This window comes from Caretta caretta, chromosome 4 (genome assembly GCF_965140235.1).
Source record: "Caretta caretta isolate rCarCar2 chromosome 4, rCarCar1.hap1, whole genome shotgun sequence".
NCBI classification, from domain to species: domain Eukaryota; kingdom Metazoa; phylum Chordata; order Testudines; family Cheloniidae; genus Caretta; species Caretta caretta.
In genome coordinates, this window is record NC_134209.1 from 108,794,441 (window position 1) to 108,808,987 (window position 14,547).

Below are 14,547 nucleotides of genomic sequence, written 5' to 3' on the forward strand. Positions count from 1 at the left end.
AAAGAATGTGATAGAGAAGGAGACAATCTTCATTGAGTGGCCTTTGTTCATATCTGTTTAACTTCTCCAATGAAGTGGTGACACAGGATTGAAATTTGAATAGCTTGGGGGTTGGTAGCTTTTATATTTTTATTATCACATTGCCTTGACATTTCACTTTAGGCAGAAGCTCTAACAGTGTTAGTTTAAAGTGCATGTTTGTAGTGCATTTAGAATCAAATTGTATGTTGAGAAACTGAATGTAAAACAAATCTAGAGGACTATAAAGGCCAGTTAAGCCTAGAGTTACTGTTGGACCATTTCAGTTTTTTTTTTTAAATGATGTGAATTACATTTCCTTAGTCAAATACGGCATCTGTTTTTTAATTATTTTTTAAAATATATTTTTTAAGGTTAATTAGTTTTTAAATTTAATAAGCAAATACAAAAATTATTGAAGGTTTGTTCACTTGCCTGGAGTTTATTCTGTTTAAAACCTCAATGGTTTTGAATATATCTTTTACTTATAGTTTTGTTTAAAAGGAGAACACTAAAAATCTACAAAATTATTTAACAACTATAGTCCTATCTTATTAAGTGATGTATCAACTACTGGTCAATCTGATTCTAAAATAATTGCAGCAAAACAGTAAAATAAAATGACTCCTCCCCATACAAACCAACAAACAACCCACACACAGACTGGAGAATAAGACATAAGGATAAACCACATGGAGGCACCATAATACCTTATCTAAATTGTAAATTCATTGGGACGGGGACTCTTGGTTTGTGTTTGTACAGTGCGTAGCACAATAGGACTCTGGTGCATAACTGGGCTTCTAAGTGCTGTTGTTGCAAATAAATAACTGTGTGGTGATTAACATTAAGAGGCAGTATTAAAACGTAGCTTTTCTTTTATAAGATATGTCCAAAACACACTATAATTATGTACATGTAATATAATCTTAATAACAAAAGAACTTATGCTGCTGTTAATTTTGACCTGTTTAGAAGTTTTTTATGCTGCAGTATGCCTGTCTGTTTTAAAGTAATTCTACCATATTAAACTTGCTACTTATTTGCGTTATGATAATACATGGAGACCCCAGCAGAGATCAGGGCCAAATAATGTAAAAATATATAATAAAGTCCCTGCCTCAAATAGTTTACACTCTAAATAGAAAATTAGAAAGGGAGTGCGAGATAATTCATTATACCAATTGGGAACTGAGGTACAGAGAAACTAAGTAATTTGCCCAAGATCACGCTGGAAGTTTGAGACCAAGCCAGGATTTGAATTACTTATGATTGTAACCTCTGTGGGACAGGAATGCTTTTGTCTTGTTTGTACAGTGCCTAGCACAATGGAGTCAGCCTGGTCCATGACTGTGGCTTGTAGTTACTACTACAATATCAATAATACTAATAATGAGTCTGAATCTGTTAATTTCCAGTCCATGTATTATTCAGAAGACTATCTTTCTTTGGTGTTAATGATTTTTATAAAGAAGGCCTGATAGATTTTTTTTTTCTCTGTTTTTACATTGGAAATTCAGAATATGTTGGATTCAGAATATTCAGGGGAACAATAGCAGATGGAGAATATAATGAAATATGACATAATAGATGAGTAATAGCTGAACAATTGAGAGACGAAGGGATTTTTAGTTGAACGCTTTTTGTTTTGCCTTCATTAACACCTATTTCATTTCATTGGCTAACAAACCTTGGTAGAAAGGGTGTTTCAGCACCTCTCTGCCCCTTCATTAAAGGCTATGTCTACATTACAATCTATGTTGGCAACATTTATGTTGCTCGGGGTGTGAATATTCCACTCCCCTGAGCGACAAGTTACACCAACATAAGCGCTCGTGTGCACAGCGCTATGTCAGCAAGAGAACTTCTCCTGCTGACATAGCTTGTGCTGCTCGCAGAAGTGGGTTTTTGGGTTTTTTTAAAGCTGATGGGAGATCTCTCGTTGAGTGTCTTCACCAGACACGCTGCAGCTGTGCAGCTGTATCGGTACAGCTGTGCCACTGCAGCGCTGTACTAGTATAGACATACCTTAAACCTTTCATTATATATCTGATGCCTCTAAATAGTTCTACAGTAAAATAGGACAGTCCTGAAATTTCTACGGTAAATCAACGAGCAGGGAAAAAAAAAATTCAAGTCCTCCTTACACATCATAAAGACACATAAATAAAAAGGCATAACCCAGTTTAATAAAAAAAACCACCGCTCAGTTCACCTTCAGAAGAACAGCTGGAAATTAAGGCAGATCTGTGCGGGTTAGTTGTGAGGAAGATATGTCAAGCCTTCCCTGGAGTGGTCAGCACATCCTCAAAGTTCTAAAGTACTGGGGCTTAGTGATTTGAAAAGAAATTAGGTAAATTACTGTTTCTGAATCTGTTTTTGATAAATCGTCATGCCACTGAAAATTCTCTTTTGGAAGCAAACTGGATTAGAAACAGAGTGATTGATTTATTTGCCTCTGGCCAGTTACTTTTACGTTTTTGTAAGTCTCTCCCCCATTTACATTTTCAGATGACTATGTTCAGAGGTCAAAAGCACTCAGCAACCTATAAATCTGCTGTTTGTTCTCAGTGTACACTCACTAAATCTAATACTGTCTTTCCTAGCAAGGGCATAATTAGTGCCTTGCTTTAGTTAACCACCATACTAAAGTGCTCATATTCTAAATATGACTCCAAAAAATCAACATCCTTTTAAATTAAACTTCATCGTATTTATCCTTTTACATTGCTCTACCCCACAAAAAGCAATATCTTGTGTTTATTTTTTTGGCTTTAAAAAAAGTTGCAATAATGAAGTTGTCTTGTTCACTAGTATGCAGACTGTGATATCAGTAGAGAAAAGTAAGGACCCAGTTCTATTATATGGTGGCTTTAGGGTTAAGAAAATTAAAAGTAGAAGGTGATCTGTGTTTTTTACCAGAGACAAATGAATGTAGTTATATCTCCATTAACTGTTAATTTTAGTAAGATGCATGTTTTACCCCGGAAATGCATTTTCTTGTTCAATTGAAAAATTGTAAGAAGTGAAAATAATTCTGAAATTACGTTAGTAGAACAAACAGTGTACTATTAAGGTATTAAACTAGGGCAAATTAGGAGCCTAAAGCATCCAATAGCCAAATCTCCTGGATATGTTATACTTAGTTAAATTGAGCTTAATGGCTATAGGAGATGTATTGTTGCCTAAAGAAAATATATTGTTGTGTTGAAAAAAGTAAAGCTCTTGGTCTAGAGGCAGGGCTCTGTTCCTTTGTGTCTGAAACCCAGGTTTGATTTCTTTCTCTGGTCAGTTACTGTGTGGGCCAAATCAGATGTACAACTGTTCAACTGGTGGACAAATCTTGTCTTCAGGCATTCTGCAGTGATTTTTTTGATGTAGCTGCTGCTAAGCTAGTTCCTTCCCTCACAAGCATAGCATATAGCCCTGAACAATAATCAGCCTGCCCATTTGAGGGTTGTATACCACATAATAATAATGATCAATAGCAGAAACCTTCCAGCTAATGTCACGAATGCTATTACTATCACCCTCTATTGGGTGGTAGGAGGGGGGAGGAAGAAACTCTAAACCAAAAAAGAAGAAAAAAGGGACAGAATACGTGGATACAGAAAATCAACCCGTATGTGGTAAGGAGGACAGAAAACTGTGAAGACCTAACAAGCACATATAATTTTCAGTGGAAAGTAGGTGTGGGATAATGTAGCCTTAGGAAAGCTACTAAAGAGATGAGAAATATATGACTCGAAATAAGGAGATACAATTAGAGCTGGTTGGAAAAGTGGACACATTTTTGTGCTAAAATTTCTGTGAACACATTTTTTTCATTGTTTCAGCTCTAAATAAAACTAAGACAAGGACAACTAAGGCTAAGTATTAAGCTGAATATTAGGACAATTTCCCTTTGTAGTGCAGTATCCCAAGGAAAGTGGTAGAAACATCATCCTTGAGAAATGTAAAACCAGCCTTCAGTTACATGTACACAAAGGAGATTTCAGTTCTGGACAATTCTGCTTTTATCAGATCTTTGCACTTTTCTTTTTACTCCTTCACTCTACTCAAGCCTCCTGCTCAACTGCTCCATTCATATTTTCTTTTCATTTATTTTTTGGCCTTTGCATGCTGTCCTTTGTACCCCTGCCATTTCCTCTGGCACCAAATACTCACTTCAAATCCATCCATTTAGAAAGTTTTCTAGCAATAATTCACCATAGAAACAAATCTTGATAAAACAAAAAAAAAAAATCAAACCATGCTATTTTTGAACTTGCATCTTCATCTGGTCACTTGGCATAGTATGTCTGTATTGTTTGATTTATTTTAGTTGTATAACCCTGGTGGCAGTGTCTCCTCTTTATTTAAAAACCCATTGAAGTCCTTTGGGAGTCTTTTCATTGACTGTAGTGGGCTTTGGATCAGGCACAGAATGAGCACATCAATAGAAGACATAATGTGAGCATGGTCCTATACTGACAAGAGAGTTAGGTAACCCAATACAGTAAGTCTCTTATGTCTCTTCTATGAATTGTGTTCCCAGACCGCCTCAGATTCAGGAATCCTAATAATCACTGTGTGGATCCTTTGAATATCTGCCTATTGGGAAACATTGATCTATTGATGAAAACAGCTAGTAGCAATGGTTTCCTGTGAACTGATATTGAAAATGATTTAACAGAACTGTAAGGACCAAACTGTTTTAATAATTTTTTATAAAAAGAGCTCTTAAAGAGAAGGGAAGACCAAATCCTCGCTTCATTTTTGTGGTCTGTGGACTATTCCATAATCTTGCCAAATTTCTCTCAATTTCAATTGAAAAAGGTTTACTTTGTGGGCTGAACTGTTGTCCACTTTTGCTATCTGCTGTTAAATGGCTGCTGTTCAGTGTCAGAGATGGTGACATTTGCAGTGGAGGGAGAAGTAATATAGTTTGTAAAGCATTTAGGGCTCTTTTGATAAAAAGGGTTAATGAATGCTGCTGCCGCTGCTAACACTTGCACTAGTTGCTAGTCACTCTGTTATGGGTACAAAAATAAGTCTTATGATTCAAGTAGTTGCCTTGCAGATTTCCAGGAAATAAACACCCCAATCCATCTCTTGTTTCCCTGCCAGTAGTACCAACCTCTGAAAGTCCTAAAATAATATTATCAGATAATTTGAAGGGCAGTAAGTGGACAATAGTAAGCGATCCTTGGGTACTCAGGTGTTGAGGACTATGTAAGTACTGAAATGGAAACTAGATCAATATAATGCTATGCTTTGGGTATATATATTTTTTGTACATAAAGGCTTATGCAACAAAAGACCTTTATCTTAATATCCTGCTGTTTTAAAAGTATGGTGTAGTTCTTCTAGAGAAGAGGTCTGAGAATCAGGAGACCTTGATTCTGTTGCCAAGTCTCTGTGCTTCAGTTTCCCATCTGTAAAATGGGGGTGCATAACTTTTATAAAGTTCTTTGGATGACAGGTTCTGTGTGAGTACAAAATAGTAGTAAATAATTTGTACGTAAAAATACCCTAAATGTAATTATGGAAGTGTTGCTTTGAGCTTTTTTTAAATGAACATTTGACATTTTTGTAACATTTGCAAAGATGTAAGGTGAAGAACTAACAAACTTGCCCAAAATAATTCTCATCAGTTACATTATATAAAAACTTATTCAGTGATTAAACATTTTTCCCTGTTAAGATGACGAAGGTGACTTCATTAATAAGAAGACTTCCCAGAAACCCAAGGAGAATGGAACATCAGCAAGCAGCTGCCTAGGAACAACAGGAGCGAGAAAGGAGGATGCAAAACCACAAGCTAAAAGTAAACCTTTATCTCCAATGAAATTGACGCCAACCTCAGTACTCGATTACTTTGGAACTAGTGGCGTGCATCGATCAGAAAAGAAATTGGTAGCAAGCAAAAGAAAAGAAGTGAGTATTCAGCATGTTCCTTGTTTTTTTTTTCTTGATGATAGCAGATCATAATGGCTGGTTTAGTGAACTACTTAATGGCGATGCAGAGCAGCCACGTAACCATTTGTTCTTGACATGTCTTGCTTTAAAAGCCACTGTAGTGAGTAGTATTTTGACTAAAGCATCTAGATGTATCAGAAATTCTAAAAAACATGATTATCAAATTATACTTTCCTCTTAGAAAAGATCATTCTACATGAAAATAGTTGTTGTTTTTACTGTTCTTCCCAATAGTATCCTAATATATGTAGTATACTTGGTTAGCACGGTTTTTTGATTTATAGATTTTTGTGAAATCAATTCATTAATCATAAATAATAAGCAAACATTTTGTTAAATTAGTGATTATTAAAACATAAGTTTTGGTGCACGAAGAGGGATAAAATTTCTGAAGTATTCCATCATATTGTAGGAAACAAATTTTAGACTACTAAGAAAACAAAACTTTAATTAAACAATGGAAGAAATTCAAGTTCTAAGTATACTCACTTTAGAATAACATCAGCAAAATGGAGGTCAGCATTTTGCTAGCCTCTGCTCCTGTCCAACACTCTGAAGAACTGTGGAAGAGCCACTAATCTTACCAAATGGTGTTATAACATTAAATAACTATCAGTGGTCTCATTTCCCTCTAGTTTTTAGTATTTGTCGTGTTTTAAAAAAAAGTAAAACACGTTCTTACCAAGTCCAAGTTTTTTTCTTAAACGCCTGTATGTTTATTTTACATGTGTAAAAAAACAAAAAACAAAACAAAAAAACCCTAATAAGTAGGGCTGTCAATTAATCACAGTTAACTCACACAATTAACCTAAATTTTTTAAATCCTAATTAATTTTTTTTATCACGATTAGTCACACTGTTCAAACAATAGAATACCAATTGAAATTTATTAAATATTTTTGGATGTTTTTCTACATTTTCAAATATATTGATTTCTATTACAACACAGAATATGAAGTGCTCACTATATTATTTTTATTACAAATATTTGCACTGTAAAAATGATAAAAGAAATAGTATTTTTCAGTTCATCTCATACAAGTACTATAGTGCAATCTCTTTATCATGGAAGTGCAACTTACAAATGTAGATTTTTGTTGTTACATAACTGCTCTCAAAAACAAAACAAAACAAAATGTAAAACTTTAGAGCCTACAAGTCCACTCAGTCCTACTTCTTGTTCAGCCAATTGCTAAGACAAACAAGTTTGTTTACATTTACAGGAGATGCTGCCGCCTGCTTCTTATTTACAATGTCACCTGAAAGTGAGAACAGGCGTTCGCATGGCACTTTTGTAGCTGGCATTGCAACGTATTTACGTGCCAGATATGCTAAACATTCGTATGCCCCTTCATGCTTCAGCCACCATTCCAGAGGATATGCTTCCATGCTGATGATGCTTGTTAAAAAATAATGCGTTAATTAAATTTGTGATTGAACTCCTTGGGGGAGAACTGTATGTCTTTGGCTCTGTTTTACCCACATTCTGCCATGTATTTCATGTTGTAGCGGTCTAGGATGATGACCCAGCAGATGTTTGTTTTAAGAATACCTTTCACAGCAGATTTTACAAAATGCAAAGAAGATACTGATGTGAGATTTCTAAAAATAGCTACAGCACTCGACCTAAGGTTTAAGAATCAGAAGTGCCTTCCAAAATCTTAGAGGGACGAGTTGTGGAGCATGCTTTCATAAGTCTTAGAAGGACAACACTCAGATGCGGAAACTACAGAACCTGAACCACCAAAAAAGAAAATGAACCTTCTGCTGGTGGCATCTGACTCAGATGATGAAAATGAACATGCGTCGGTGCACTCTGCTTTAGATCGCTGTTGAGCAGAACCCATCACCAGCATGGACGCATTTCCTATGGAATGGTGGCTGAAGATGAAGGGACATATGAATTAGCGCATCTGGCACATAAATATCTTGTGATTGGATTTGTAGGCTCCAAAATTTTACATTTTATTTTTCAATGCAGTTACTTTTTGGTCATAATTCTATATTTGTAAGTTCAACTTTCATGATAAAGGTTCTTGGCTTTTTATTAGCTTGAGTTTCTAAAAAATGGTTTGACTTAAAATTGAAAATTTGTAATGCTTGTGAAAGGTGCCAGCCTGAGAGAAATGGCGTGTACAGTTCTGTTTATCAACAGAACGTATACAGGATGCATAGGCAGCAGCAGCACAGGCTTTCCTGTATTGCCCTGCCATTATGTTTGAGCCAGAGGGAAGGCAGGGTGGGGTAGTTCATATTCCACATACAACCTAATCAATTACTTCTCTTCTGAACTTGGAAACAAGGATGCCTATTAAAGCCAAGTAATGTGAACTGATACCAGTTTGGAAATAAGTGAGGTCACTTAATTTCATTTGGTATTCTGAATGGTAACTGTTAACCTGGGATGAATTCAGATTAGTGAGGTATGAATAAAATGCTCATTCCCATTCCCAGTCCTTTTGGCCTTTGTCGTGTTGGTATGTAACTAGATTATGCTAGAAGAAATATACTCTTCATGATTAATACAACTGTATCTCATGGTACCTTTATAGATAATGGCAACAATTTGAACTGTTGATTTTGTTTTTCTTTTTTTGAAATGCAGCCTTCACAAAGCAGAGATTCATTGCTAGAAGATGAGGCTATTGCTAAGCAACTGCAGTTAGAGGAAGATTCAGAGGTAAACTTTGTAAACACATTGCCCTGGCTCTCTGCCCCCCCGATTGATGAGTCCTCTTTAACAGCCTTCGCCTGACAACAAAATAGCTGGGTTGTGTTTTGTGTTGAGCAATTCCGTGAATTTGCTGCTGTAGTGGCTTGGAAAGGGAAAACTGATTTTATGTAGTCTTAAAAAATATATTTCAACAATAAAGTTCATATGTGCAAGGTTATTTTGTGCACATTATTTTAGTATTGTGAATGGAGCCATATCTACCCTAATCTCTGCCTTCCTACATCCTTTCCCCACACCCTTATCTGTCTCTACTAACTCCTCCCTTTCAAATCTGATCTTCATTCCCACTCCCTTGTATCTCTCTCTGTCTCTGGGCTTGGCTACACTTGCACGTTAGAGCGCATTAAATCAGCCCCGGGCGCCCTACCTCCTGAGGTGTCCACGCTGGCAAGGTACTTAGAGCGCCTGGACTCTGCAGCTGGAGCGCTCCTGGTAATCCACCTCCATGAGAAGCATAAAGCTTGCTGCGCCCTGGCTGAAACGCCCGGGTGTCGGTGTGGATGACTTTTTGCATTTCTGCGCTGTGATTGGCCTCCGTAAATGTCCCATAATCCCCTGCAGTCAAGTGGCCACTCTTGTCATTGTTTTGAATTTGGCTGCAGGCATGTGGATATCCCCTTTCAAAGCTCTGTTTCTGACAGCTGGCATGTTTATCTGCACTGGGACAAAGCAAACCATTACTGTGGAATGCTGCTGCCCAGGTAGGGGTGTGTGTGGGGGTGTGTGTGTGTGTGAGAGAGAGAGGGTTTGCTGCTGTCTGAACTTACAAGACAGCATGCTGACACTCTCTCTGCGCCCCCCAAAACACACGGTCTCTCCCCCCACATACACACAACACACTCCCTGTCACACTACCCCCCCCATTTGAAAAGCACGCTGCAGCCCCTTGCCCACACTGGGATAGCAACCACAATGCATTGCTGTCTGTGGTGTTGCAAGAGCTGTTAATGTGGCCATGCCACTGCACTTGCAGCTGACAGTGTAAACACAATTCCCAGCGCTCTACATCTGAAAGTATAGCCAAGCCCTAAGTCTGTCTCTAATGCATACTCCATCTCAAAAAAGATCACTGCCATCCATGACCATTTCATTTGATGGTCTCTTGATCTCCATGCACTCCTGGAAAGGTATAGCGTTCTTACGCATGGGTACTGTATTTAACTTTATAAACACCAGATTAATCTGTTTATATTGGGGGAATGCATACCTGTACCCGATTTTATAGGGACAGCCCCGATTTTTGGGTCTTTTTCTTATATAGGCTCCTATTACCCGCCTCTGCGGTCTCGATTTTTCACATTTGCTGTCTGGTCACCCTACATACCTGTCAAAATGAGTTCTTGTTTTCTTTGAAGGGAAGATTGGCTGATTTATGTTTAATGCAGATACATGGAAATGTGTAATGCATAAGCATCCTGTGAAATAAATGTTTATATGCATTTAAAAAGCATACATCCTCTTTGACCTTACCAGAAACTAATATTCTAATAGGGTTAACTTTTGATGTGAAATAGTCTGTTTTAGGAAAAACCACGCGTATTTTCTTTAAATTCCTAATACCTCTAGCACTACCACTCCCTTACACAAGAAATGTAACAGAGATGCTCAGAGATACAATTCGTGTATCTTTGCCTTATCGTGTATCTTTGCCTCATTTACATTGATGATACTGTTTGTCTTTTTTTTCTTTTTTCTTTTTATTCTTTCTGCTGGAAGCAGGGAAGATAGATGCCATTCGTCAGCTTTAGCGTACTACCGGTGTTATGGTTACATAGAAAATAGTCCCTGTGGTATACTTGGACTTATGAAGTCATCTGTTTGAATCCGGCAGAAAGGGCATGTTTGATCTTAGATTAGGTCAATTTACTTGCTGTTGTAAAAGGATTTGATTTGTAATGTGGAATACAGGTATTATCAATAAACACCTTAGTCAGGAAGAACAAATGTTTGCCCTAAGGCAAAATATTAGATGATAATATGGTAACGAGGATGCCTGTCACTGTTGTAGATGTTGCATTTATTGTGTTAGGTTTTCCTTCATTTGTTCCTAACTAGGCTTTGTTTTTATTTGGCACGAGGTAATATTAATTGCAAATGGAATCTCAGGAAATGTGTGGACCTGGACTTTCTTTTTTTTTACTGGAGGAAATCCGTTTTGTTGAAATTGCTATTTATATTTTTCAGCTGGACTTGCAGCTGTCTAATATGTCAGATTGTTGCTAAATTGCATTGAAGAGCAAGAGCCAGGCAAGGGTCAGGGTCTTTATTTGTAAAAATCTGCTCTCTTGGAATAAGAGAACTGGCATTAAGATGACCACGTTCATTGTGGAGATGTGCTAACACAGAACAGGCTTTGTTTTTGACACCAATTCTGAAAGAGGATCTCTGAAACCAGCAGGTAGCTCCCCTGTAACAGGTTGTCAGTAGTGTGATCCTGACTTCCTTTCAAATTTTAGTTGTGTAATGCATTAACAAGGTTGTTTCATAATAAAAGTATTCAGAGGGACAGAAAGTTTTGTTAATAATGGGATTGCACAATTCTATTCCCTATAGCTAGGTAGCTCGTTTCTTTGTATAGTGGGTTATTGCATTACAAATATCCTTTCACTGAGTTGAATACTGTTGGGGAACATAAGTCATTTTGTAGCATTTGGAGAAATCCAATAAGGCAGTATTCCCTCTTGGTAGGGTATTTGATTAAAACTGAATATTGTCTCGGTCCATGTGTTCAGTGAATTTTTGATCTTGAACAAGAGGTTGTATAAAAAGCCACTGCCTATCCTTTTAGTTTAATTCTGTTGACAAAAACCTGGGTATTCTCTTTTCTTCACAGCTAGAGAGACAACTGCATGAGGATGAAGAATTTGCCAGAACTCTGGCCATGTTGGATGAAACACCAAAGAAGAAAAAGGTGGGTTATTTTTATAAACTTTGTTTTAAAAATGAAAATATTTTTAAAACTAAAATGTTTTTGTGACTCTGGATTGCATTGTATTTTTTTCTTTTTAAAAAAAACCCCACTACATCTTTTGACCATGTATGTATTTTATGGAGATCCATGGGGAGGCATTCTTGAAAGAAACATTAGGTTGTGGGATTGAAAAGGTCATGCCCACTTTTTCCTTCCTCTTGGCTTGCTCTTCCCTCACTCAGTAAGCACCGTCCTCTCTTAGTATCAGCCAGATGTGTTGCTTTTTATCCTTGTAGTTGAGTGGGTTGTCTGCTTCCTTTGAAACTGTTACTGTGTTCTGTTGGTGGCTAGTGAGTGCATCAGAACAAATCTCCTTACTAGCCCCTTCACTGGTAGAGTTCTTGGCCTATGTCATAATTGTAGCTTTTCACATTGCTGTCTAGCATGCTAATGCTGAGACTTATCCCAAGATTAAAGAATAAATATGATCTTACTTTGTATTGTCTGACAAAATATGATTTTAATAAATAGTGCTTTACTGGAAAAGAAAATTGGACAACTAGCCGTTCATTGCTGCCCTCTGGATCTCTTCAGAATTAGAAATCTATCCAGTGTAACTCATCATTGAGTTGTCTTCTTTTATATTTGCTTGAATGCTGCCTTGTAGTTGTGGGGGATCCCTTTGGTGTAATTTTACTGTTAAGAGGATATCAAAACTTACAAGACAGAGCCTAAGGCTGTGTTTACACTTAAACCACTGCAATGGTATAGCTGCATCTGTGCTGCTGTAGCGTTTCAGTACAGACCCTCGCTACAGTGATAGGAGCGGTTCTCTCGTCATTATGGTAAATTTGTCTCTCCAAAGAGGGAATTCTTCCATTGACCTAGTGCTGTCTACAGGGTGTTAGATCAACTCAACTACTTTGCTCAGGGCCTTGGATTTTTTACACCTCCAAGTGACGCAGCTGCCTTACGCTAACTTTTTAGCGTAGACCTGGCCTTAGTTTTGAAACTGATTTTGTGAAGTAGCAGTTTTGCAGTTTGTGGTTGATTGAGATTCAAAATGCAGAACAAGGTTAAAATTTAAGATTTAAAATAATGAAGACCGAAGAGGTTCATGTGGGGGAAAAAAATCAGATTAAATCGAAAAGTTATATTGCTGCTTTGAATAATGTGTTCTATAGGCAATTATGTAGCAAAATCTTATCAATATAGAAATGGAATCTTACAACAGAGGACTGAATGGCTTAGGTTCTGTGCATCTTCTTACCAGTTTCCTGTCACCATGTAGGTCCCCACTTTAAATTCAGCCCAGATTGGTAGACTGTTTGGCGATTTAGTACTTGAGGTGAAATTGAGTTGCTGATCTAAAGTGAGGGTCCACATCACAAAACCACCACCTTATTTGTTACTGACTAGCATGAGTGTTGGCAATCTCAACAGAGAAGCCAAGGATTGATTGGACATAGAATATGAAATTGTCTCTCACCCCTATAGGTGTGGGCCCTCTGCTTTAGTGTACCTGGTAAGTGAATGTCTGGCATTGCCCACCAGTGTTAAAACGTACACAAAAATAGGATTGTAAAATCTGTTATGATTTTCTGCTTTCTTGATTTATTTTGAAACAAATCACACACTCAAACTTAAAATAGACCAGATGTGAATCGGAAAGAGAACACCTACCCATGCTTTACAGTACATGGGATTATTGCCTTTAAGCTAGTTAGCAGTAATTATCTTTGAAGTTAATAAATGAAAGCATAAAGTCCTATTTCTCTAAGCTTCCCAAATGAACTGAACTAGGGCCAAATTTTCTCAGCAGAGGTTCTAGGTATATGCTCCTGTTGGCATAAGGGGGAGTTGGGTGCATGCATGAGGGCAGAATTTGACCCTAAAAAGCTCCCCTGCTTAGCTATCCTTTCCGAAAGTGTATGTAATAAATCCTGTTCTAACCAGTGGCGGGACTAACCTTTTAATCAGTGCCATTCAGACCTCAAACACGGCTTTCAGAAATGGAGAGAGATGTTTTGAACCTGCAGAAGTCTCAGTTAACTACTGTTTAGAGCATGTAAATTTCTTACTCTGTTATTTTGTTCATGTTTTGTTTAGGCTCGAAAAGATCTGGAAGAGAAGCTAACCATTTCGACAACCAAGACCAGTTCAAACGGAACAGAAAAACATAAACCGTCTCAAAAAGGTAATGCTAGCATACAGAAAAACCTTAGCACTCACTAATCTATAATATGAAGGTTCTCCTGTTAACACACATTTTCCCCCCTCCCCTTTTTTTTTTCCCGGGGGAAACATCAAACTCAACAGATGACACAAGGAATTATAGTGCGAAGGAACAAACTAAATCTGAAAGTACAAGACCATCTTGTCCACACCCAGAAACTTCTGTTGGTAAAGCTGTACACTCAGAGAATAAGACCTTGCCTTTGAAACCTAGCTCTAAGCTGGTGGCTCTGAAACAAAAAGAAGAGAGCAGTAAAAAGGAGAGAGAGACTCCCAGTGCAGTGACCAAAGAAAAAATCATTTCAGGAAAGGAAGAGAAGAGGACGCCAAAGAAACAGAAAGTTTCTCCCCAAAAGCCTGAGGTAGGGACCTTTCATGAGGAGTTCACTAGGGCTTGGTGCTGACACAAGGATATGAAGAGTTTGTTTTTTCTTTTTACCATCCTCCTCATCTAACTATTGTTGCTGGGCAATATGTTTGCCTTTGAGTTTCCTGGAGAACTTCTAATTTCAGGAAGTCCAATTTCTAGCGAGGTTTTAAGTCTCCAATAAGTGTGTCAAAAACAAGAAAAAAATTAGCTAGAGGAATATTGATAAAATGAGGCTAGGAATTAACAGATCTAATTAACAAGCACTTCTTAAATGGCATACAAACACAGAAAGATCGATTAAAAAAGTTCTGTGGGAAG

The 14,547-nt window shown here is 37.4% G+C and overlaps 1 protein-coding gene across 3 annotated transcripts in view; it reads left to right on the top strand.

The window, feature by feature from the left end:
* Positions 1-14,547, top strand: part of RFC1 (replication factor C subunit 1) — a 73,990-nt gene that overhangs the window by 42,275 nt on the left and 17,168 nt on the right. For all 3 annotated transcript variants that reach the window (XM_048848547.2, XM_048848546.2, XM_048848548.2), the window contains 5 exons: positions 5,705-5,937; positions 8,585-8,659; positions 11,547-11,624; positions 13,734-13,821; positions 13,944-14,221. In XM_048848547.2, coding sequence (XP_048704504.2) covers positions 5,705-5,937; positions 8,585-8,659; positions 11,547-11,624; positions 13,734-13,821; positions 13,944-14,221 — 752 coding nt within the window. The remainder of the gene's footprint in view (positions 1-5,704; positions 5,938-8,584; positions 8,660-11,546; positions 11,625-13,733; positions 13,822-13,943; positions 14,222-14,547) is intronic.